General features: G+C 46.7%; 1 protein-coding gene across 1 annotated transcript; it reads left to right on the forward strand.

Annotated features, from left to right (window-relative positions):
* The first annotated feature begins 632 nt into the window (after positions 1-632).
* Positions 633-24,650, forward strand: APCDD1L (APC down-regulated 1 like). Its single transcript, XM_054081566.1, has 4 exons — positions 633-932; positions 12,034-12,160; positions 13,195-13,753; positions 16,656-24,650. Exons 1-4 carry the CDS (start codon positions 896-898, stop codon positions 17,418-17,420), a joined length of 1,488 nt encoding a protein of 495 aa, XP_053937541.1. The 5' UTR covers positions 633-895; the 3' UTR covers positions 17,421-24,650.
* The last annotated feature ends 29 nt before the right edge of the window (positions 24,651-24,679 follow it).

Consider the following 24,679-nt stretch of genomic DNA (forward strand, 5'->3'; position numbering starts at 1 on the left):
CTGCAGCGGGCACGGGGACCAGGCTGTGGGGATGCAGGGGTGAGCCCCTCACAGCGCTCTACTGAGGAGCTGTGGTGCCCCAAGGCCAGGGCGGCCTTCGGGGCTGGTCTTGGGGGGAAAAAAGGGCTGATCCCTGAGGCAGGGGTGCCAGTCTGGTCACGGATGCTGGTCTGGTTGGGGATGATGGTCCCCAACGGGAAAGTGTGGTTTCCAAGATGCTGGTCCTGGTTGGGGATGCTGGTCCCCAAGATGCTGGTCCTTGAGGGGAAAGTACTGATCCCCATGATTGCGGTCCTGGTCAGGGATGCTGGTCCCCAAGATGCCGGTCCCCAAGGGGATGATGGTCCCCAAGGGGAAAGTGCCAGTCCCCAAGATGCTGGTCCCAGCTGGGGATGCTCGTCCCCAAGGGGAAAGTGCCGGTCCCCAAGATGCTGGTCCCAGTTGGGGATGCTGGTCCCCAAGATGCTGGTCCCCACGGGGAAAGTGCCGGTCCCCGAGACGCTGGTTCTGATCGGGGGTGCTGGCCCGTCGGGACAGCCTTCCTCCTCCTTCTCCTCCTCCTCCCCCTCCTTCTCTTCCTCCCCCGCGTGTGCGGCCGCATGTGGGGCGCAGGCAGCGGAGTCTCCACCTCTTCTGGCAACTGGAGCCCGTGGCCGCCCGGCTCCATTAAAGCTATCAGCAGCCGCGGGGGGGGAAGCGCTCCGCCGCGAAGCTCGCGGTGCCTTTTTAAATACATCTCTCTATTTTAGCGGGTTTTTTTTTTTCCCCCTTCGCCAGGCTCGGGGCTGAGCAGAGGGGCTGCTCCGGAGCCCGTCCCGCCGATGGCCGCCCCGCCCCGCTGAGCCCCGCGGGCACCGGGCGATCGCGCCGCCGCCGAGCGAGCACAGCGGGCACCATGGTGCGGGGCTGGTGGCTCGCGGGGATGCTCCTAGGTAGGTGGGGTCGGGGTCGTGTCGTACGGGGGGTCCTCGCCACCTCCTTCTGCGGCCCCCCCCCGGAGCTGCCAAGGGGCTGGAGGGGCAGGAGGGGGCTGGGAGGGGGCAAGGACTTGGGGAGCGAGGGGACTGCATGGAGAGGGCAAAGAGCGAGCAAAGAGTGTGCAGGGAGAGCGCAAAGAAATGGCAAGGAGGGTGCAAAGCAGCTGTGAGGGGAGGGAGGGGAGCTGGCAGAGAGGGTGCAACGAAATGGTAAGGAGGGTGCAAGTAAATGGCAAGGAGAGTGCAAAGCAGCTGTGAGGGGCGAAGAAGGAGCTTGCAGAGAGGATGCAAAGAAACGGCAAGGAGGGTGCAAGGGGGCTGCAAGTGGAGGAGAAGGAGTTTGCAGAGAGGGTGCAAGGAACTGGCAAGGAGGGTTGCAAAGCAGCTGTGTGGGAAAGGCGCGGAGCAAAGAAATGGCAAAGGGGGGCTGCAAGGAGTTGCGAAGAGGCTGCGAGCAGATGGCAAGGAGGGCGCGAGGGGGTTTGAGGGCGGGTGTCCCGGGTGGGACCCCAGCAGCCCCGGGGGCTCCTCTCCCTCTCTCTCTCTCTCTCTGTGTCTCGGTGCCGGGCGGGTCCGGCCGGAGCCTCGGGGCAGCCTGCTCCATCCGCTCGGGGCAGGGACGGGCGAGCAGAGCCCCGGGCACGGGCAGAGCCCTCCGTGCCGCTCGGCGGGTCCGCCCTGCTCAGCGGCCGCTGGAGCTGCGGGGGGGGCTGGAGGTGCGGGGGGGGCTGGAGGTGCGGGGGGGGCTGGAGGTGCGGGGCCGGGCTGGGGCTCAGCCTCTGGCTCCCACCTGAGGCTCCCGAAGTGCCGGGGGTCGCTGCCCCCCTCCCTAAAACCCTGTCGGGCTTTGCCCTTTTGCAGCTTTGCTCTCCTGCCCGGGGCGCGGGGAGCGCTCGAGTCGGGAACGGTGATGCTCAGGGGTGTTTTACTGGGAATTGGGGATTATCCCTGGGAGGATCCAGCACCTGTCCCAGCAAGGCACGGCTTCCAAGGCTGCAGGGATGTGCCCTCGGAGCAGCGCAGGCTGTATCTTCCACTCTCAGAAAGGCATCTTTCAACCCCACAGTTCTTGGAGCGGTTTCAGAAGAAAAAGTTCTGGCTTAAAAAGACCATATGGGAGAACAAAGACAACTGTGCTGCAAAAAAAAAAAAGAGGCAAAATGATTTCTGTTTACAACAAGGAGCAGAGCCTGAAGGAAGCTCCTCCATCCTTGGACAGATTATTTTGATAGGAAGTGCAAGGCAGACCCTTGGTTGAGCCTCTGCAGCCCTGAGCAGAAGGGCAGGTGGAAGGCAGGGTGGGTGGGTGCCCTGAGCCCCCCTGCAGCCTGGATGCTGCACCTCCAGACACCTGGGGGTCCTCCTGCCTCCGGCTTCCTTGCTACCGCTTAGTTTACTCCTCTGAGGTTTTGGTGCAGCACATCATCACGGTGACCCTCCTCTCCAGGATGAGTTTAGTGATTGCTGCAAAAGAATTGTGTAGTGGCAGCTATTGGGGATTATTTGCATTAAGTGTAAAGGACCAGGTTACAGAAAGAAATCTCTAAGCGAGGTGCTTCTTCAGGGTTACTTTTCTGCTCTCTTTATGTGAGGTCTTTGTCATAGGGTGTTTCCCAAAGACAAGGTTTAATAGGTTAAGAAATACATATTTTCCTTCTCTATGTATTTTATTAACTCAGGTTGCTTTGCTCAGTTCTGCATTATGTAAGATTACTCACTTAAGTGTAGTTAGAATACTTCTTTCTTACGTCTTCATACAGTTTCTTTTACTTGATTGTATTTAAACTGTGTTTCATCCATCTGATATCAGTGAATTTCCATTGATTTCAGTAAGAACAGAAGGTGGACCGTAAAACATACATTTAAATAGCGAAGTGAGTTCCAGAACTCATTAAAATCAGAGCTAGGTTTGCCAGTGAATTCACTGTAAGCAATTCTGTATTTTGCATAAAACTGAACGTCAGCAGAGCATGACACCAGTGCATAATTAGTTGAAAAGCACTTTAGTTAGGTAACCAAATCTGATTTTGGAGTCTCCTCCAGCAAAGACTCACTCATTCCTAGGAACGTCCCCAGAGACTTGCTGAGTTTTACCTACACTTTCATTAAAATTTTTACATTCTAATACCACCACGCTGATATTTTTCATGTGTAGCTTCTCCTACATGGCTTAATATAAAAGATCTATTCTAGCTTTCAGTGTTTATTTTTTAACTGTGAAAATTACAGTGTGGGGTAAGATAAGATCAGCAGTTGCATTCAATTATGAGATGAGATAGAGAATCCCATAAATGATAGTGCTATGTTCAATATAGATATATGTGTATGTATTTACACATACATAAATGTGTACTTACTATTAAATGAACATTATTGTCTTTGCCCAAGCACGTATTTGAATCAATGTTTACTTAGCTAATTTATTTTTACCAAGTTGGTGGGTTTTATTCTTCATTTCTCAAACTGGCCAAAAAAATCAACAACTAATGTATTATCCTGGATTGTGTGATACGACTCTATTTGTTCTTTCCATAATTATAGGTTAGCCATGTTTCAAAGTATATGGATATAGATAAAAACAGGACTGAGATGTAAAAAAAAAACACAAGGGAAAAATGTATCGTGTGGTTTCTATATTTTCCCCACAAGCACAAATTGTTGAGTAAGGAGATTTTCAAAAGCCAAAAATTGCTATGAAGAAAACCAAAGCTGGAATCCAATGCTGGGGAGGCTGCATCTGGCAGAACAAAGTTTGGAAAAAGATTTTTGCTTTCAATAGGATCCCGTGTTTCCCTGCAACATAGCATATGTCATCTATAAAGACAACGCTTTCATGCACAAGATACAAACCAACCTGAAAATTAGGAAGCACCTATACAACACTGCAGTTCCTTTGGTTTTATTATTATTTGCTGAGGAAGACAAAGCTATGAAAAGAAAAGAATTCCTAACTTCGTGATTTTAAGATGGTGCATCTCAGATATAATAATACCAAGAAACTGACAGCGAAATGTGAGAATTTTACTGTGCAACCCTACTTCTGTAGGCTAAGAGTGCTGCCAGGAACTGAAAATATGATTCATAGAACAGCTCCACCTCTACCTAGTTTAAATCGTGTGAGATCTGAGGGGTTAGTAATCTGCACTCTGTGGGGGTTTTTCTTTAAGGAGTTAAAAGGTCTCATGCTCTAAAATGCAAAATTAGGAAAGTTCTGTTTCTGTGTGTTAGGAAAGAAACTGTGATGTCTTATTTGAAATGCCAAATCCCCGGAGTGTTAAGTGATAAGAGGGTTGAAAACCATCATTACTCTGAGTTTTAGCAGAGTGATGGTGTGATAATCATGTCTTTCATAGTGATGTTTTCTTATTTTCAGTGAATAGCTTATTAAATCATCACAGTTTGAATTCATCTGAAAATGAGAACGCTGCAATGAAGCTCTGCTCCCATGGCACTGTTAGATAGACATTTGGATCGTGCAACAACTACTCTTGGCTTACAACTGGTGTGGTGGCGCATAAATCAATGGAAGTCTCACCACGGAGTGTTTGAAGAGATTTGCTTGAGTTTAGTTTTTAAAATAATGCTTTAAACTTGAGTGTATCCCTTCGGCTGATCATTGAAAAAGTTCTCTATGCTTTCCACTGGGTTAATAAGAAACACTGACAAACGTGTGACATTCTGGCCTTGTCTATGTAGAAGATAGAGATCCTTGGAAGCGGGCTTTCACCCTGCGCTCTGAGATCAACCAAGCTCCCCACTAAGACAATTCGATTCACCCTGTTCACACTCTTACCAAATCCACAAGTGCTGGACGCTGGCAGGTTACGGCTTTTAAGCGTCTCTTTTCCCTTCTTGATACAGAACCACAATGTCTTATCTTTAAATCTTTTCAGAGAAATACCATTTTTCCTAGTTAGACTCCCTGGAAAAGACGGATGAAAATATAAATGACAGCAAAGTTTTGCTGCAGAAAAGCTCCTAAGTTCTGTTAGTTTTGAGTAGCGTGAGTCCCGTTATTAGATTATGCAGTGCATAGGTTGAATGTCAACTTTGATTTTAGCGTCTGTCGGCAGTGTTTAAGGGAACTGGAACACATCAAAACTTTGCTAATGTTGACAGGCAAAACAGTAGACTGAAATTTCAGGCTATCTAGAAACCACACCCAGACCCCAAAACACATGTTAGAAGTAACTTTAATTCTGTGCTTCAGCCAGACAAGTAACCTTTTTCTGTGGTCACTTGTGATTCTAAGTTAAAGATGTGTGTATTTCTGGTGTGGGCTATGTATCAGTTTACCACCTTTCTGCAGAGTGCTTTTTCTGAGGATACCTTCTGCTATGACTGCTTTTGAATGCCCTTCTCATCCTTGGCTTTGCAGGAGCCGAGTAGCCTCGGACTGTTAGATCCTATTAGATCCTATTTTTATTACTATAAACAGTATCCTTGCAGCAGCGCCAAGAATCGTGTTGTGTTAGGTGCTAAATAAGGGGAGAACAAAAGGATTGTTCTTACTTTAGTGGGTTTATAATCTGATTTCCTGGACTTAGATTTCCAGTGGTGAGTACTTGACATTGCAAGGACCTGCTGGGATTCCCAGTTGTGTCCAGCTGTTTAGTACCCACTGCGGTTGCTTATGTCTCTATGTACCTATATGCCTTTGTGCATCCAGCCCGTATTTCCAGTCCCGTGGAGGCCAGGCAGTGATTTCGATGAGCAGGATGGTGAACAATGTGTTACACAGGACAGCAGCTGCCTCCCGTGGGAGCGGGGAACTGGGACGGCTCCACGGCAGTGGGAGACTGAAAGGCCACTCAGAGCATCCCGCCAACTCCCTGCCAAGAGCGGGTTGTTCCCTGCTGTACTAATGCTTTGTTCCATCTCTCAAAATCCTGCCAAGCAAGTGGACTTGCGCTGCCTACTAGATCATGCCTCAAAAAGTTCACCCTGATATACAAGCGGCATATTTTTCCTCTCTTTATTCACTCCCAACAGAACCTCTTTATTCACTGCAAGGAATTCCTTCCCTTCCTTAGTGTTTATGCTTTCTGAATATTTACAAGCTGTTATCATGTCCATCTTGCCCCAGCAGTCACTCAGCCAGGCTACATGGACTCTGCTCTCTTCATCTTGCTTCATAACTCAATCTCTCCCACCCCCTAATCACTTTTTGTTGCTCTACTCAACTCCCGCCAATTCCAGTTGCTCATTTTGTTTCGGGTAAATGCTGTCTTTATGTTAATATTATGTGGTGGGTGGTCCTCTCTGTGTTCATGGTCCATGTGAGTGATTTAGATGTTCAAAATGAGGTTGGCATTTCATAGCCAAGCCATGGCCTGATTACGGGTTCTGCTCTTCAAAGCGCTCCCGGGAAAAAAGTATGCTTAGCCATCACTATTAAAAACGGCCACGATAGCCACAAATAAAGTGTCTGTGCAGGGGTTCAAGGGAATTGCTAAAATTGGATGGGTGTTTATTGGGATGTGCATTTTCTGAATAAGGTGCTGATGCTGTGTTGGTGCGGTCATGGGACCTTTCATACTTATGTACTCCAATGAAACTGGGCTCAAGCCCTGCAATCCCATTTACACTGTCAGGCTTGGTTTCTTTTTAGAGGTAAATGGCGAGAGGGGGCAATTTTAAGAAGCCATTTTATTTAAATGTGTTTTATATCTAAGAAGATCTTTGAGTTGCAGGATAGAATACCTACTCCATTCCTTCCTTCTCTGCCACAGATCCCATCTATCTTGTCGTCTGTCACTGGATGTGAGACTTAAAGGAGAAATAAATGACTCTATGATTCCAAGAGCAAAATATTCACTTCTTTAGTGTCTTAAAACCCACAGTCAATTCACTACAAGTGCTTCATTATTGGAATTATGGACATGAAACAAATTAGGCAATGATCACAGCCTCAGAAAAAAAATAGGTTAAAACCCATAGAAGGTGGTGCCTGAACTTGTTTGTCAATGCGTTGAAAGTATGTGGTGAAAATATGTTTTGAAAATTTCTCCTAAAATCCTGAGCTGCTTGGGAATATTGAGTTGGCTGAGTTCCCTCTTAGGATCTGCGGAATTTCATATATGATTATGCCACGTTATGCACAGGAAACTCAAGATGATGCTCTACAACGATGGCTGACATGCAGTACATTTACTGTGCTGTCCTTGAAGGAACAACTGAAAAACATCTAGTGAATTCAAAGCATTTTACAGATAGCATGTACTGAATATCAGAGTGGTGAAACAGCTCTGTGTAATTATATGCATTTTACAGACAAATAAGAGAAGGGATGAATAATAGAAATACTTTTCCAGAAGCCAAACAGTACTCCAGTGAATCCAGGACTCCACTGGCATCCTCCCTCAACCACTTGACCACATTCTGGCTTCGGTTCAGGGAGGCATTACTAATCAGGAAAAATGCTTATGCACTGGCTTAATTTCAAGCACATGCTTAAGTTTCACTGAAACCAATTAGACTTCAGCATGTGCTTAGGTCTTGTCCTGAATTGGGTTCAGTTTGCAGATAGGCAAAATGTGAAGTTCTGCTGTGGGAGAGTTTTCCACCCAGTGGGTTACAGTTAAGTTTTATAATTTTATAATATTATAATATAAAATGTATCTCTTCCCACAGAATTGTTGTCTTGGGAATGCCTTATTCTGAATGAATTAAAAGTACCACTAACTTAATCTCTACACAAATGCAAGAAAAATTGATTTGCTAAATACAAACAGTTTCTTTGCTTTTAAAAGAATGCTTATTCCTTTAGTGGCCAACCCCAGATCCATTCTGTGTGCTCTCAGGAGAGAAAAATGCTAAAGAAACACTGCTTTTTGCTCTGTTAATGAAGTCTGTATGGATAAGTATAATTTGCTTGTGCAGAATATATTGATATGTTCCTTATCATCCATTTCATTCCAGTCTGAACATTCCTCAGAAAATATCAAAGGTTTTATGTCATCTCCAAATGAAGAAATGTGTAATGCTCCATGACTTCAGGCACTGATCTTATCCCTGTGAATGGGTGACTAACTGAAACATTAGACTTATAAATGGGAATAATAAATTGTGGCCATAGGAGGCAATAACATGTAGCAGATTAAGCAATCTAGTTCCGGAGAAGAGTTGATTTACAGTAACTAATTTGGTGCAAACTATAATGTATGCATTTTGTCATCCATTTATAAAGAAACAGATGTGTGACTCAACTTTGCTTTTTTCCAAAGTCAATCTGTTTGGAGGAACACAAACAAGATTTGTTTCCAACAAGGCATATTACAATATTTCTGTCCTGGACGGTATTTTTTTCCTTTAAAAGTGAGAAATGGTTCGGAATGTGGAGCATACAGCAGTTATGTAGCTCTTATTTTCAGGCTTGGCCATTGCCTAGGAATCTTTCATCTTAATTTTAACAGAAGTTTACTTTGCAAAGAATTTCCAGTTCTGCCTTTCTATCATTTGATGCTGTGGGTCCGATTTTTCTACAAGTTGCTCATACACTGAAGTGTAGGGAATCGCTGGGTAGGATTTGCTGCTGCTTTTGTCTCAGACTTGATGCAGTTACTGCTGATGGCAGTGAGCAGCCACTGCTCCTGGTTACAGGCATTCCTAATTGCCTGAGTGCTTGTGCAGCCCCGTTGCTTGGAGACTTTGGGTCAGTACTTGGGGTGCAGCACGCACTGGGAAGCTGGAAAAAAGATATTGTTTTGTCTAGCTGTGGTACTGAGGAGCTCTCTGCAAATGCTTGTGGTTAATTGATACAGACAGCCGGGATAACGAGGGAAGGGATCCTAGTTGACTTTTTCTATATTTTCCTAGGAATGATTATTTTTGTCTCGAAGATGAATTGTGAATAATTCCTTCCTTGTACCCAAGAACTCTATAAAGCAGTTAATTTGTGTCTCTTTTAAGATGGAGAGAGAAGCTACTCTGATGTGCTTCACCAGGGGCTGACTAACAGGCATATGAGTGACAGCCACTTTATGCTGCTCTTGGAGTAGAGATGTGCCCTAACTACAGATTTTAGGTCTGGAACTGAACTGTTCCAGCTTGAAAGGATGTTCAGAGGTGGCGGGGTTGGGCTGGAGTATTTGAGAGAGAAAAGCAGCCACAACATTTGGACACAAGCCCATAGCTTTTGGTTTGAGGATGCGTCCAGCTTGGGTCTTGTGTACAGTTAAGTAAGACAAAATCCCTAGGAATTCCCATCATGTCAAATATTTATATTCTGGAGACTTTTTTTTCATTTTTTGTATTTTTTTTCCCCTGTGGAGTTTGATCCCGATTATAAAAATTGCCTTTCCTATTGAATGTGTCAAAATGTAGTGATTGCGTTGCCAAAGTGTCTGTGCTCTCAAACGGTGTAGACTTTTAGTGTTTCTGCCAAGAGCAGCAATAAGGGTTCAGTCAAATATTGAGGCTTCTGCTGCAGTGCACACACACAGAGTGCAGTTAGGGAGTTGAGAATGGGGGTATATTCTGTGCCCGTGTTTTGGTATGGCTATAGAATACTACATCGATACCTCTGGAGTCTGTGGTTATGAGCAAAAGCAAATCTGACCCTCGTAGTGCATTACTTCTAATACAAATACAGTTATTTTTTTAGTTTACTGTATGCTCTAGGATAATGATTTAATGTTTATTTTAAGCGTAATTCAGTTTGGATTGTCGTACCGAAGGCTCTCCAGCAGCATTGCCAGTAATTAGGCCTTTCGATAGGGCAGCCAGATGACACTTGGCGTATTCTGCAGGGGAGTAAAGAATAAAAACGGGAGTAAGGAGCATACAGGACTAAATTTGCCTGAGGCCATAGAGCAAAATCATGGGAGAACTGGCATGAGGATGAAGAACCCTGACTCTTAATGGGCTCTACTAGATGGGCAGCTATGGGGCAGCCTGCATGGACCCTGCAGCTGCCTAATTAACAGATTAAATAAGAGCAGTGGGTTTTGTCATCCAATAGTTTCCCATTTTCATATGAAGGCTCGCAAGAACTAGTTTTAGGAAGGGCTAGTGCAAGCAATGCATGCTCACCATGTCCAGCCCTTAAAGATGATAAAACCAGTACAATTATGGGTCTGCTCCAAAAAAAGAGCCCTTAATGCTAATAATGCTTCTTTCCAGCAAGTTTATGCACTCGAGTGCATAGTGAGGTAACAGAAAATCCAAGGCCGGTTTCACTGGCCTTTGGGTAGGTAGGCTGCGTCTGTTACAGCTCTCCTGCTTCGCTGTGGGCTTCGCTTTCCATGTGTTTATTCCCTTCGTAGTAGTTTCGGGGTTTGTGTGCTTAAATCTACACAAACTCATTTCAAGGACCGCGTTACTGTGACCTGTAAAACCTTTGCAAATGTCAGCGCTATAGTGGAGTGACTCTGAATTTGTCCATCGATGTACATCCTAAGATGCACATTCCTAGGTCAGTAATTAGATACGATTTGAGTGGAAATCTCTCTGTTTTCCCATGTGTTCAGGACCCTCTGGCTTGCACAGCAGATGTTTAATTACTGAGTTCCCATTTGACTTGATCTAGGGCTTATATTTGTGGCAAACTTGGATACTGAAGATTTTGAACAGGAATTTAACCCTGTGTGTCTAGGATGTGTTGCTGCCAGGGATGAGAGGCTCCTGACCCCGAATCAGTTGACTGTTGGCTGTGGGAATCAAGGGAACTTCCCTCTTAGACCCCAGCTGTGGGGGTGACGCGGGCTGTTTATATTTGTGTTATATCCTGAGCTTGTGAGCCCCGGAATTCTGCTGGTGGTGCTCAGCAGCTTATAGTCTTGACTGAGATTAGCAGGAGATGTGTGTACGTCAACTTCTCATGCAAACACTTCTTGTTGGGAAGGTGATAGCGCTCTCCAGGTCTGGCTTGGGCCCTTCACAAGCTCGGCTGTCACTTCTCTCATCTGCAGGAAGATGGTTTGGACTTCTCTTCCCAATGAAGGATCTGCCTATAAAGATCACAGGATGGTTCAGGTTGTAGAGAAGTACGTGTGTGGCATACGGGGACTAAGAGCAGCAGTGGTGACTCCTTGATGATGGAGGGAGTCTTGATCTCCTAGAGAGGGTCTTGATCTCCTAGACTGGGGTGCTGGGTGTGCAAATATTTAGCATCCTCACTCTATGGGAATGTTATAGATGTATGTTAAGATCTTTCTTTCCAGCTGAAAGGCGGGTTGGAAAGCAACCTGTGTCCTAACCATTGCTACGTTGTGAATAAAAGTTGGCTTGAAAATTTCCAGCACACTGGGAAGTGAACTGCAGAATACAGGCAGAGTGAGGAACCCCGGCTGGGCTCATAAACCCCAGGCAGCCCTGGGCTGGGCTGGGACGGGGCTCTGCCAGGCAGGGTTCTCGCACCAGAGCAGGAGATTAGTGGGGTTTCAGGAGGAGCTTCGCTAAGAACTCATTTTGTGGTGTTATAAAGAGTGAAATCCCACGTTTCTAGCTGAAGCAAAGTCAGGATGAGTGCAACAGAACTTTGCTTAAGAGTGAGTAACGTATAGAAATATATATGTACATCTGTATGCGTGCGTGCAAAGGTCTTCAGGATTTAGCTGAGTGTTCACACATTCCCTAAGCCAATAACATCCGTTGTTATGGGAAATGAGGTAAGTGACAGAATTACTGTCCTTATGGCGGGCGACAGGCGAGGCTAACGTTCCCATGCCGTAATTCCCCGCTTCAGTTACTGCTTCAACAATAGCGAGAGAGGGAGAGAGAACGCAGACAAAGAGCGCTGAGTTTTATTTGAAGATTTCATCTAAAATAAAAAAAAGAAAAAATTGGATTCAGATGAAGCTTGGAAACCAGTAACATGAAAAACCGGTGTCTTTGAGTCAGAGCTGACCCCTCGGGGAGGGTCAAAGGGATTTATTTGGGCAGAGGCGTTGGAAACGTTGGGATGCGAGCGGGGAGGTCAAGAAGCGCATCCCGGGATGCGCAGGGCGCGGAAGCCTCGGCGGGGCAGGACCCAGGGGCGGGGGTGGAGGAGGAGGAGGTGGAGGTGGGGATGGAGGAGGCGCCCCCCGCGCTGACCCGCGCTCTCTGCCCGCAGCCTGCGCGGCCGCGGAGCCTCTGCGCTGGGAGCCGCGGTGCCGGCAGCAGCTGCGCCACCTGCAGGACGGAGCGGGTATCGCCGCGCGGCTGCCGCCCCGCCTGGAGGGGAGATGGGTGTCCAGCGGGTAAGGAGCGCGCCCCCAGCCCCGGGAGTGCACCCCAAACCTGGGAATGCACCCCAAACCCGGGGGTGCCCCCCGACCCCGGGAATGCACCCCAAACCCGGGGGTGCACCCCAAATCACAGGAGCGCCCACCAATCCACGGAACATACCCCAACCCTGGGAGTGCACCCCAATCCCGGGAGCACACCCCAAATCCCTGGAGCACACTCCAACCCTGGGAACGCACCCCAATCCCAGGAATGTACCCAAAGCTCTGGAACGTACCCCAAGCCTGGGAGTGTATCCCAAATCCCTGAAGTGCACCTCAATCCTGGGAACACACCCCAACACCTGGAACGTGCCCCAACCCTGGGAATGCACCCCAAACCCCAGGAGTGTGCCCCAAACCTCAAGAATACACCCCAAAACCCAGGAACGAACTCCATCCCCCAGGCATGCACCCTGAATCCCAGGAACGCAGCCTAAGCCCCGGGAATGCACACCCACCTCAGGAACACACCCCAAAGCACCCCAACCCCCAAAGCACACCCCAGACCCCAGCAGACGCACCCCAAGCCCCAGAACACACTCCAAATCCCAGGAATGCACCCCAGCGCCTGGGAATGTCCTCCAGATTCCAGGTACGTACTCCAAACCCCGGGTATGCACCCCTGCCCTCGGGAGCACCCCCCAACCCGGGGTGAGCCGCTGCCCCAGCCGGACACCCCAGCACCCTCGGAGCCTCCTGGCTCTCTTCCGCACTGGGGTGCAGCCGATGAGCCCCCCCGGCTGAAACGGGCAGAGCAGCCCTGATCCGCTGCCCCCGGCACTCTTCCGTGTGGATGTGGCACCACGTACGGGATGCTCTGCCCAGCGCTGTCACGGTTTGTTAGCAGATGCCCAGATCTTACCATCCACCAGGGGTGGCCACCAAGCGTGGGAGGCTTCTGCCCACCCAGCCACGCTTCCCCCTCTCCTCTGGCATCCCGGGTGCCCCTGGGAAGGGATTCCTCCCTGCGAACCCCCAGCCGTGGCTCAGGATTGCCTTCCTTCCAGGTGCGAGGTGCGGCCTGGACCTGAGTTCCTGACCCGATCCTACCTCTTCTACTCCAACCGCCTCTTCAAGGCTTACCAGTTCTACTACTGGGATCCCTCCTGCCGCGACCCCTCCTACTCCCTGGTCATCAAGGGCAAGCTCCGGTTGCGCCAGGCCTCCTGGATCACCCGCGGGGCCACCGAGGCCGACTACCATCTCCACAAAGTCGGCATCGTTTTCCACAGCCAGAAAGCCATGCGGGAGGTGGCCGCCTGGATCAACCAGAGCTCCGTGGAGGGCTGCAGTGGGTTCCTGCCCCCGGGGCGCACCTGGGCTCCTGGAGCCCTCTATGAACTGCTGAGCGCCAAGACCGAGCGTGACTGCACCGCTGCCTTGGGTTTTGCCATGCACGAGCTCAGCCTGGTGCGGGTGGAGAAGCATTACCAGCCCTTGCTGCAGCCACAGCAGAGCGGGAGCCGGCTGGTGGAGGAGCTGTACCTGGGGGACATTCACACGGAGTGGGGCGAGAGGCTCCACTACCGACCGACCGGTTATCAGCAACCGATGCAGAGCGCTGTGGTAAGGACGGTGTCTTTGTGTGATGCCTTCATGGGACTTCTGAAGCAGGTGCTATTTCCTTAATGTTAAAATACCTCCTGCCTGCACTTAGCCTCCTTCTGAGGCCATGAGGAAAGATTTCTTCGCTGAAAGGGTTGTCGGGCACGGGAACGGCTGCCCAGGGAGGTGGTTGAATCCCCATCCCTGGAGGGGTTTAAATGACGGGGAGGGGAAGCGCTTAGCGATGTGATTTAGTAGTGGACAGATACGGTTGGGCTTGATGATCTCAAAGGTCTTTTCCAAGCCAATGATTCTATGATTTTTTTGTAAGGACACAGTGGAGCCATAGGTGTGGGTTCCCAGGTGCTGCCTGGGTGCTCGGTGGCACGTGGGGCTCTCTTTCCCTCCCCAGGCGAGCAGGGCTGGGGTGGGTGAAAGCCCAGCAAAACCAACCTCAGAAACAAGCCTGTGTTGGCATGGGCCTGGAGTGAGTGGCTTTTCTTTGGCTCTGTGTTTTCCTAGGAAATGCCGTTTCCCGCACCAAAGGCAGTGAAAGCTTCGGGCTGCACATCATTAGAGGCCGCCTGCTCTGTCATTTATCTTCCTCCCCTCTCTTTCACTCTTTGTCGTGCCCTCCAGGCTGAGAGAGGAGCGAGGAAGCAACATCTACCATTAAATCGTTGCTCCTCGGTGTAATGCCATTAGACAAGGAAGTCACCCTGAATACAATTATCTTATTACACAGAAATCAAACTTTCACTTTGATATGAATAAGACTCAGCAGGAGACTTCATTGCGTTTTATTTCATTTATTTATTTGATTTTATTTTACAGCAAGTTAGTTTTCCAAGAAAGCACACTTCTGTCCGAATCATAGCTAATCAGTTCAGAAATGATCGAGCAGTGAGATGACGTGAAAAAACGTCCCTGAACTTTAACAGATGGAATTGAATTAACTGAAAAGAATGATTTTGGAGGCAGTATTTCCCCACACCCCAAACTCCACCAACTGAACTCTGAAAAATGCAGAGCAACAGCCCTCTCCCCCTCAAAAGAAACATTCTCAAATTGGTTAAACTCGTGTTATCTTGGGGCAAAAAGTATATATATGAGCAAAACCAGATGGTAAACATAAACACTTTTAAAAGTTAATTTAAAACCAAACCTAAAGATACTGAAATGCACTCTCTGAATATAGCACTGTAATTAATCAGCTAACAGCTCTCCAATGGACCGGCGCATGATGTCACCACTTGGCGATAATTAGAAGCTGCCATACATTAGAAATAACTTCACGTGACTGGTTTAAGCAAGTAAGATTTTTGGCTCCATGTCTATAGTGATAATTTTATTGGGCACAGGATTTTTTTCCCCCCTCCCCCTGAACTACCATCCATTTGCTTGCACTGGTGAGACTCACACAGCTATGTTAGGAATTATTTTTTAACCCTCTTTATGAAAATATCACTCTTTTTCCCCTTAAATTTATATCTGTTTTAAAGAAACCCCAAATTACCTTTCATTATCAAAGAATTTCCTGTCTAAGGAGAGCATATATATTTGCCAACTTCTGGGATTATTTAGCCATAATGTACTGTGTGTACTGTCAGCACTCATTAAGGTGACAGTAGCAGTAAAGCAAGCTGAAAATGACTAAATTACAGTAGACTCCAATCAACTCGCATGTAAATTACCCTCCCTGCAGTTAACTACTGAGTTATTTAACCTTGTTGCATATGACAGTTCAGTAAAGATTAGCTCGTGTTCTAGAAAACGATATAATGTTCAAACCCTGGTTATTTAAAAATAAATCAGTTGTGATATATGAAGTATAAGAAAAAGTTCCAAGCTGAAGGAAAAAAAAAATCTGGCACTGGCTCAGCTGCAGGACTGGTTTGGCTCAGAGCTCTGCATGAAGGTCAGGTCCTCATTTTGCAGTAGGTGCCGTTCTTCTCGGTCCATCGGGGCAGCTTGGTGCAAAGCCCTGCTCCCCCTGAGCTGCCTGTGCCCGGTGGATGGCAAACAGCTGCAGGTGCCGGGCTCTGTACGGCCACCTCCGAAGGGGACAAGAGCTTGGGGCTGTCCTGGTTGGCTGCCAGCAGCCACGGAAACTTCCCCACGGGAAGGTGTCGCAGCCTATTCCATGGCTGAAAAGAATACAGTGGTTTTCCTGAATCTCTGCAGAAATGCGCTGGTGTAGCTGATGTCTCCCGGCATCCTCATCCTCGCCCGTGGGTACGCGCAGAATCACAGAATCACAAGGTTGGAAAGGACCCACTGGATCATCGAGTCCAACCATTCCTAACACTCCCTAAACCATGTCCCTAAGCACTTCATCCACCCGTTCCTTAAACACCTCCAGGGAAGGTGACTCGACCCCCTCCCTGGGCAGCTGTTCCAGTACCCAATGACTCTTTCTGTGAATAATTTTTTTCTGATATCCAGCCTGAACCTCCCCTGGCGGAGCTTCAGGCCATTCCCCTTGTCCTGTCCTCAGTCACTTGGGAGAAGAACCCAGCTCCCTCCTCTCCACAACCTCCTGTCAGGTAGTTGTAGAGAGTAATAAGGTCTTGGCTTGCAGTGGAAAAGTTGTTGGGAACAGCCTGGATGGCCCTCGGGAGCGTTCCCTGCCCTCGCAGCAGCTCTGCGCGCCCTGTCCTTAGCGGCCCTGGCGCAGGGCAGAGCGCAGCCTCGGGGCACAGACCTCTCTCTGTCCTTCCCTGCTACCAGAATAGCAAAGAGCCAGGGCAGCGCTTTATCTCCCTTAATCTGCTTGGATGTCTTGGGCCAAGTTCATTGCAGTTGAACAGCCTGGTGCAGGAGAGGAGAGTTGGAGCTTTTTAAATATTCTCAAAGGGTTTATTTTGCTCATCGGTTTACAAAAGCTGTTTGGTTTTTTTTTTTGTTTGTTTGTTTTCTGCAGCACCACGTGCATCCTTGCCCGGCCTGCGGGATTATATACCGAGCTGACGAACACCACCCACCCATCCTGCCCGTCAGAGCTCAGCTGCCAGTTCAGCTCCGTGGCAGCTGGGTGAGCACCCACTGCGAGGTCCGCCCTGCGGTGCTTTTCCTTACCAGGTACTTCATATTCCACGGCAACAACCACACCTGGGAAGGTTATTACTATCACTATTCCGACCCGCTCTGCAAACAGCCGACTTTCACCATCTACGCGTCTGGGCATTACACCCAAGGCATCCCCTCCTCCAAAGTGAGAGGTGGGACAGAGCTGGCTTTTAAAGTCACACAAGCTCGGGTGACACCAATGGACCAGGTGACAGTGATGATGCTGAACTCCTCAGAACCTGGAAGCTGTGGGCTGACGAGCTCCTGGAGCGCTGGGGTGGAGCAGGATATAACACCCACTAATGGATGTTTGGCTCTGGGCATTAAGCTGCCGCACACGGAGTATGAACTTTTCAAAATGGACCAAGACACGAGAGACCGCAGCCTGCTGTACGTTGGTGAAAGGCCCACGGACGGATCCAGTCCCGACAGCCCAGACAAGCGACCCACATCGTATCAGGCACCTCTGATTCAGTGCGCTGGAGCGTCGGAAGAATTCTCTAATTATGTTAGTCTAAAATACTTGGGAAAAAAGGATGCTAATGGGAATGAAGCACTAAAACCTCTGCCTGTGGCCTTTTTATTGTTTATAGCACTTCTGTTTTTAAGATGGGACTAGTGATCTATTCGGGTACAGCACAGAATTCAGATAGTCTTGGTGCTAACGTGATTTTATAGCCTTCAAATGAGCACATCTGGAATCAGTTTTACTCAGTTTTGGAAACTCTTTTTAAGAACACCCAACAACAGTGAACGAAGCCAAGAAGATGTGCCTGGCTACACACTGTTTGTCCTGTGGCTTTACTGCCTAATCTCCTCTCTTCTTTGTGTACAAATTTAATGTAGTGACATGGATGTGCTGCACATTGCAATAGATAATCCAGCAATATGAGGGGGGAAAAAGCAACATCAGTTACAATTGCTGCTTTGAGCTTTTGACATTGCTAAGATTTAATCAAGAGCTTGATTCAGATGTAATTCAAACATCCAAAGTGTCGGCTGCTGAGTTTCTTTGAGGTTAAGTTCCCTCTCATCACACTCCTTATTGCTGTTCTTGCAAATTTAATCTGCAGACAGTCAGCAATAGCTAAACAGTCAGCAAGTGCTCTTGAGAAGGGCACGGGTACTCATGCCTTTCTCAGTTTACAGACAGTTTCTGCAGCTTTTGTGTGTACGTATGCACACAAAGATGCAACACACAGTCTTCCACTTACGGACACAGAAAAACAGCCCTCACAGAGCATTACCTCGACAGACTGTTCTGCCTGACGCTGGTCATCAAAGAAGATACAGTAAAGGGAAAAGGTTTCTGTGCACAACCGCTCCAACCTTCAGCGTTTCCTAGCTGCAGACACTGCATCCTCGCTGCATTATTCTGGCTTTTCCAGTTCAGTGCTGGCCTGCGCTTCAGTTCATCAGCAGTGGCCCCATGTCCAGTGGGCAAAGGCACTGCCAGGCAATCATCACCACCACCCCCCACGTGCCATGCGAAGCAAAAGATTGCTTACAAGTCTTCCCAGACCATGTATTTTCACTCTTTAGTAAGTGTACTGGCGTACCAGTTGTTAATCCAGCTCTCCTTTCAATTGAAATGTCACTTCCAGCCTCATTCTCTAAAGATGTTTTATAAATCTGCCTCTGGTGACTGATGAGATGAGGAGATACTCGTATCAGACAGCACAGTCAGGTCAGACTGATTTCTACTGACAAGAAGGACAAACATGGAATTATATTCCCTGTCTGCTGCAGCAAAGAAGCATATAACTTACTTGGAGAAGACCTCCTCCCAGTAGCTAAATCCTCTCCAAATAAGCCTATATATCTTACTCACAAAGGATATTTTGTTAAACCAGCTATGCAGTAGCTCCCTTCTTAACGCTGTATTTACGAACTTGCAGCTTGTATTTAGATAAATTATGGGGTTTATAACATAAAAATACTTTTGGGGGATCTGTACATTAATAATTCAAATGAGATGCTTATTAAATGCATACAATTGTGACATAAATATTGTCAGCATGTTGGCATGATCCTATATTAGTCAGGCACAAACATTTATACTTCTAAGACTATACACAAAAAGGCCAAGCTTGGCTACCCTGCTTTCAGTTCCCTCTGCAGTCAGTGGAGAAGATGACTTCTCCAGGGTTAGTGCAGCAGGCAATACACCTCCTTCTTTCCAAGAGTTGTGTTTTGCTGCCTGCTGCTTTGTGGAGATCCATGGGCAGCCTTTGAAGAAGTGGAAGTGCAACTTGGAGAATGTGGCGTCTCCTCTGGGATATCCCCATTGAGATGCTGTGATTCGGGGCAAGTCTGGGGTTGCACAGCTGCATCTCCCATAAACCACACACGTGGCAGAATGTTTTCTTCAGCAGACCGGTTCTCCATCACCACGCTGGAGCGGTCACAAAACTGCAGCCTGGAGGACAGGCTCTCATAACTCAATCAAATCATCAAAGCTACGTGTTCCTGCAGGTCCCAAAGATGTCCATGGCAAGAACAGGGAACAGTCTTTGGAGGGCGGGTGGAGGAGGGAGAAGACAATTCCTGCCCTACACTTACCCCCCAAGAATAAGATTTGTCTGCAGATACTTTTCTTTTTTTCATTTATAGTATGGAAATAGTATGAAATCTATTAAACCTTGCAAGTGTTCAGATATTGCATAGGGTAAAAACTCCCAGACCGCAGACTCTTTCAAGGTGGTGATGGGATGAACATGGTGTAAGAAGTTAAAGACAACATCACATAGGCAACAAATGCTTGAGGAAGCTCCCACTGCTTCCTGTCACACGTCAGCCACCACTCAGCTCCAGCAGCCTTGAATGCTCAGACACAGCTCCAAGACTCTGCCCTTCCCTATGAAAGCCTCATCAGGAGCCTCTTTGTCCTCTTGTTTCCCTCCCTTCAAGTATATTTCTGAAAGAAAAGCCATGAAAAAGCTATTTGCATAAATATCATAACTTTTATTGTTCTGTTCACAGTTTTCGGAGAAACATTCCTAAATTATACAGTTGTTTTCTCTTAAGAATTTGTGCCTTTTTCCAATTTGAATTTGCCTGGCTCTGATTGCCAGTCAGTGATTGTGTTGCTCTTTTTAAGATCAGAGTGCTGCAGTGTTCAGTATTTTCTCCCTGCGAAGGTACTCGTGCACTGTAATCAAGACATTCTCAATTTTAGCCAGCGGAGTTTTCTCTCTCACACTTTCTAAGGCATTTTCATGCTCCACCAGTAATTTTTGAATCTTTTTTTCTCTTTTGCCTCCCTTCCAGTTACTCAGCTTCTCTTTTAAAATGTAAATATCCAAATTGCATCCAAAATCCCTACCTCTCTCACAGCTGAGACATCCAGAAGAATAATCACTTAGTGCTAACGGTTATTAAGAACAGTCTTACTTCATTAGTCCTTCACCCTGGGAACACACGTGAAGCTCTTACTCTGGTCCTGACTGTTGATATTATTGTCACATTAACATTTTATCAGTAGAGATTTCATATCTATTTTCACCAGTGGTCTGGAACCACTGAATGCTATCGGGTCCCAGCAGAACCCTCCTATGAGCATCTCAATTCCATTATGGTTCTCTCTGAATGACGCTCTCAAAGGTGAATTGTCAGACCACAGCAAGTTGTGCCCGGGCCCAGACAGATCAGCTCACTCTAATCCAAAAAAAACCTGAAAGCCAGAGACAGAATGAAGGGACTGACATCATGTTCCCTCATTAGCATTCATCTCCTTTTCCCTCTCTTCCCTGGGGGTGTCATGCTAGCTACGCACTTCACCCCGCCTGTCCTGGCTTGGTTGCCATCCCTCTCATCCGCAGCTCAGAGACTGCCCCAGGCATCGCCCCTGGAAGTGCCGATACAAGGGTTTGACACCTCCTGAATTTAAAAATCTCTATTTTTAATACTAAGCATTGCTGATGAACGACCTCACCTTTCCAGCTCTTACATCATCATGAGCAGTTTTACCACCTGCATCTCATAATGGTCCTTATCCTACCACAAAGATTTCCTCTGAACTTCCACTCTTTATCGCCCTCGCCAAGCACTCCAACCCATACATTTTTCTTTTCCTTTGGCTGTTGGTTTCCTTATTAATTTTCTACACTCCATAACTCTCATTTTGAGTTGATTGCTGTCTGCTTCCCTTTTTCTTATTTGTTTTATATTACTTTACATATAATTTTTCCCTTCATTTCATCACTGAAACAGGATGGGCCGGTAGCCAAAGTTGTCCCACTTGATTGCAAAATTGTTGGAGTTTTGGCCATTTTATAGCTTTCACTTAGAAACCTGCCAATTCTAATTCAGTTTTCCATTTAATTTCTTCTTTGCTCCCAGATTTAAGATGAAATGTGCTCAGCTACGCCCTTTTGAAGCACCAATTAGATTTATTAGCAGTTTGCATAGCTGTACGCCTACCCTGAATGTAATCAGGATTCCATAGTAAGTACCAGCTTCCAGTCCCGTGATTCATTTATCTTTATCTGACATACACACGACAAACCCGAATAACTTAATGTTTCATGTCTAACGCTGCATGAGAAAAACGGGTCTAGGACATAGACAACAAACAGTAGTCCTGTCTACTGGGTTCCTTTCAGCTGTAAAAGAAATAAATACCGTTTTGTTGGTAATTAAAATTTTGTTGGCAATTAAAAACAGGCCAACAGATGCCCTGGCAGGTTAGCGCCAGCTGAAAGTCAATGGGAACAGGCACATGTGTGCTGGAAAACTTTTCCCCTCTCACTTCTTGTATTTAAAAAGTTTAATAATTTTTTTACCCACTCCAAAAAAGCAGAAAAAATTAGTTTTCAAGCACCCTGCATACATTACTTCCTTCCTGTATTAAGTTTGAGCATGAAAGTCTTTCCATCTTCTTTAATATCATAAGCTGCTCAGAAAAGTTGCCTTTGCAATATTTTTCTTCTCCAATAGGAACTAAAATTTAAAGCATGAGCTGAGTTTGCAGGTCAAACATAAGTGATGGGTCCGATCTCTTCACACCTCAGTTAACAGTAACCTATTTTTCCAATTAGCCACCTTGATGCCCTTCTGTTTAAAATACTTTAGAATGTATTAGACTTCCCAAGCAATTCTTAGAGTGAAACAAAACACACAAACAGAAGTTTTACACCACCTTTGGCTATATTAACAGCATCGAGCTCGTGCTTAATTTGCTAAACAATCCACACTGAATAGAAAAGAATGCAATTCACTATAAATAAATGAGCTGCACTGAAACAGCACAAAAAAGCCGGAGAGAAAAATGGTTGACAAGACTCACTGCTCCAAACTCTACACAGAACCAAGAGGGAGAAGAAACAGATTTGTTCAAGGAGGAAGCAGAAAGGTGAGTGGTTTCCCAGGATGGGAAAAAGGCTCTGGGCCCAGAGTTGGACACGTCCAGGGAGTGCCCTGCCCGGCAGCCCCAAAGCGCTCCCATGGGCGGGCAGGGAAGAGCGAGGAGGGAAGGGCGAAGGGAAGAAAGAGGCTGAGATGGAAAATATATAGACAGCAAAAGAGGAACGCCATTTAAAGATGCCAGGCTGAACGCTGGTTTCTTTGCCAAGGAGCAGTGAAGGAACAAGGATGACTTAAATTGAACCAAAGGGCTGAGGGGGGAAATGGAGTGAGATGTGACAGCTCAGGGAGAGCAGATTAGGAAAGGAACTGGGCCGGAGAGACTGCAGCCTTCACAGAAACGCTCTTCTGGGTTCAGAACTGAAGGAAACATTCCTGGCTCCGATCACGCCGCGTGTGGCCTGCCAGAGAAACGTGAACGCACTCCCTGCTGTCTCAGCACAGTTGCTCACCCCTGCGCTGATGCTCGGGGCAGGAACCGGGGTCCCTCCGCAGAACATCCTGGATTCAATCCTGACGGACACGTGGCTCACATGCCGTACTGTGATGCCATCTGTGAAGTTCAACTTTTAAAAACCACATTACATGGAAGTTAAGATCCTGTAAGGCCAGGCTCACAACGCCCGGCCGCCTCACCCCTCCCTGGGTCACTTTCTGACCAGGTCCTGGGGGTGGATCAGAGGCTGCGATGAGCTCACAAGTGATCAAACTAACAGCGCACAAACTTGGCTTTGCCATTTCCTAACTCCTCAGTGCCCGACTTTATACGGCCTTAATAAAGGTCTTTTAAAAGTCATTGTGTGTGGATAATCGTGTGTGGGAATTCTGCCAAATCAAACATGAGGGAGTTCAAGAGGCTTTTCTAATCTTGTGAGTTTATCCACTGAAGAAAAAGATTTGATTAAAAAAATGAAGTACAGCTGAACTGGGAACAATACATTACTGGGGGCTGTTCTTCAGCTCTTCATAGGCACTTCGAAATCTTGAGGAAAAACCCCACAAAATTAGGACCTTATTAAATAAGAATGAAATATGCCAGTGCAGAAACATAAACAGAAATGCCAGATGTATAATGTCAACTTGTAATATGCAGCTTCAAGTAATACTTATTAATTCATTTGTTTTCTTAGTTTCTTTTGTTTTGCCATCTGGAAAAGGCCATTTTCTAAAGACAGAATATAGGAGAAAAGAAATGAAATTTGCTTCAAGGAAAAGTGGCTTTGTTTCTGTACTCATACACCGAGAGTTCCTTTTTGTAGTCTGCAGTCACACAGAAGCTTCAGGACAAACGGAGGCCTGGACTGGGAGGCAAAAAAGATCTACATGGCAGTTTGGTGACGGTTTCAAAAGTTTTACTCCTCAAAGTACAAATGTGAAAGCAGTTCTGTACAAGGAAATGGAGCTACAGAAAACGGGAGTAAATGACAGGCACACAGTCAGTCATTCTGGAAGCGTGCAAGTGCACGGCTATTAGAGTATTACATGGAAGAGATTTCTGGCTGGCTCTTATGTTATTTTAAAATATAATCTACATTTATCCAGTAGAAAAAAATCAGCCCATTAATAAAACAAACAGATTTTATAGTCCAGCAGATTGAAGTAGTGAAAACACACAATTACTTTGTTCTTGATGCTAATAAAAATAGAATTCAGTAACAGCACAACGAGCAACGTCCCTTCTGCACTGCCACCCATTAAACGAAGCAATTCAGTACACATGAAGCTGTCTGCTTAACATAAGGAAATCTTTATTGGACATGGTCAAAGCATCTGCGCTGTCCTGCTTCAACAATAAATCCCACTATTTCTCTGACTGCAGCAGGTGATTTACACTGCCAGCGCATCCCATGGTATCTTCTAATCGAGTGTATCTAGAGAAGACCTATGTTTCACTCTATGAGCAAGCAGCCTTGCTTAGTAGTAGCTTTTCTTTCTAATGCCCAAATGCTGGTTTATACAAATACTTTCTAACCAATAAATAAAATTTGTAGACACTTATCTGCTTACAAAGAATAGGGACTTCCACGTGGGGTACTGAACTCATCTCACTCCTGTAGAGATCACTTTCTTCTTCCACTGGGATCCCTCCACCACCTGCCTCTTCTCAACTTGCTCACTCAGGATTTGAGTAACGGACGCCAGCCGGTTTTCAAACAATGAAAAAGCAGCTCTCCACCTCCAGGCTGCTCTAGTGCTGCGGGAAGCAGTTCTGCAGCTGTAGCACAGCCACAACAAACACAAAGTTCAGAGTGCTTCTTTCATGTGTTCTTTAATTTCAAACAGAGGGATTTTTGGTTGTGGCCTTTTCTCAGTTACTTTATAAAGGATATATATATCAGGATACGACATTTCAGAACATCATGTAGAGCAAGGAAAGTATTGTTTCAAGAACTGAGAATATGACCATTAAGTCACTATTTTGCCCAAGAATTCAGGAAGTTTTCCAACTGAGAGATGGAAGGATCATACACATTTTAAAGTAAAGGGATGATATGGTTTTCTTGCATGAGGCAA

Source organism: Cuculus canorus, chromosome 16, assembly GCF_017976375.1.
Source record: "Cuculus canorus isolate bCucCan1 chromosome 16, bCucCan1.pri, whole genome shotgun sequence".
Taxonomy (NCBI): Eukaryota; Metazoa; Chordata; class Aves; order Cuculiformes; family Cuculidae; genus Cuculus; species Cuculus canorus.

Excerpts from the sequence above, each read along its gene's own strand:
- APCDD1L (XM_054081566.1), top strand. The coding sequence starts at position 896 with ATGGTGCGGGGCTGGTGGCTCGCGGGGATGCTCCTAG. Across the intron at positions 933-12,033 it reads GCTCGCGGGGATGCTCCTAG|CCTGCGCGGCCGCGGAGCCT; the intron begins GTAGGTGGGGTC and ends CTCTGCCCGCAG. Across the intron at positions 13,754-16,655 it reads AACCGATGCAGAGCGCTGTG|CACCACGTGCATCCTTGCCC; the intron begins GTAAGGACGGTG and ends TGTTTTCTGCAG.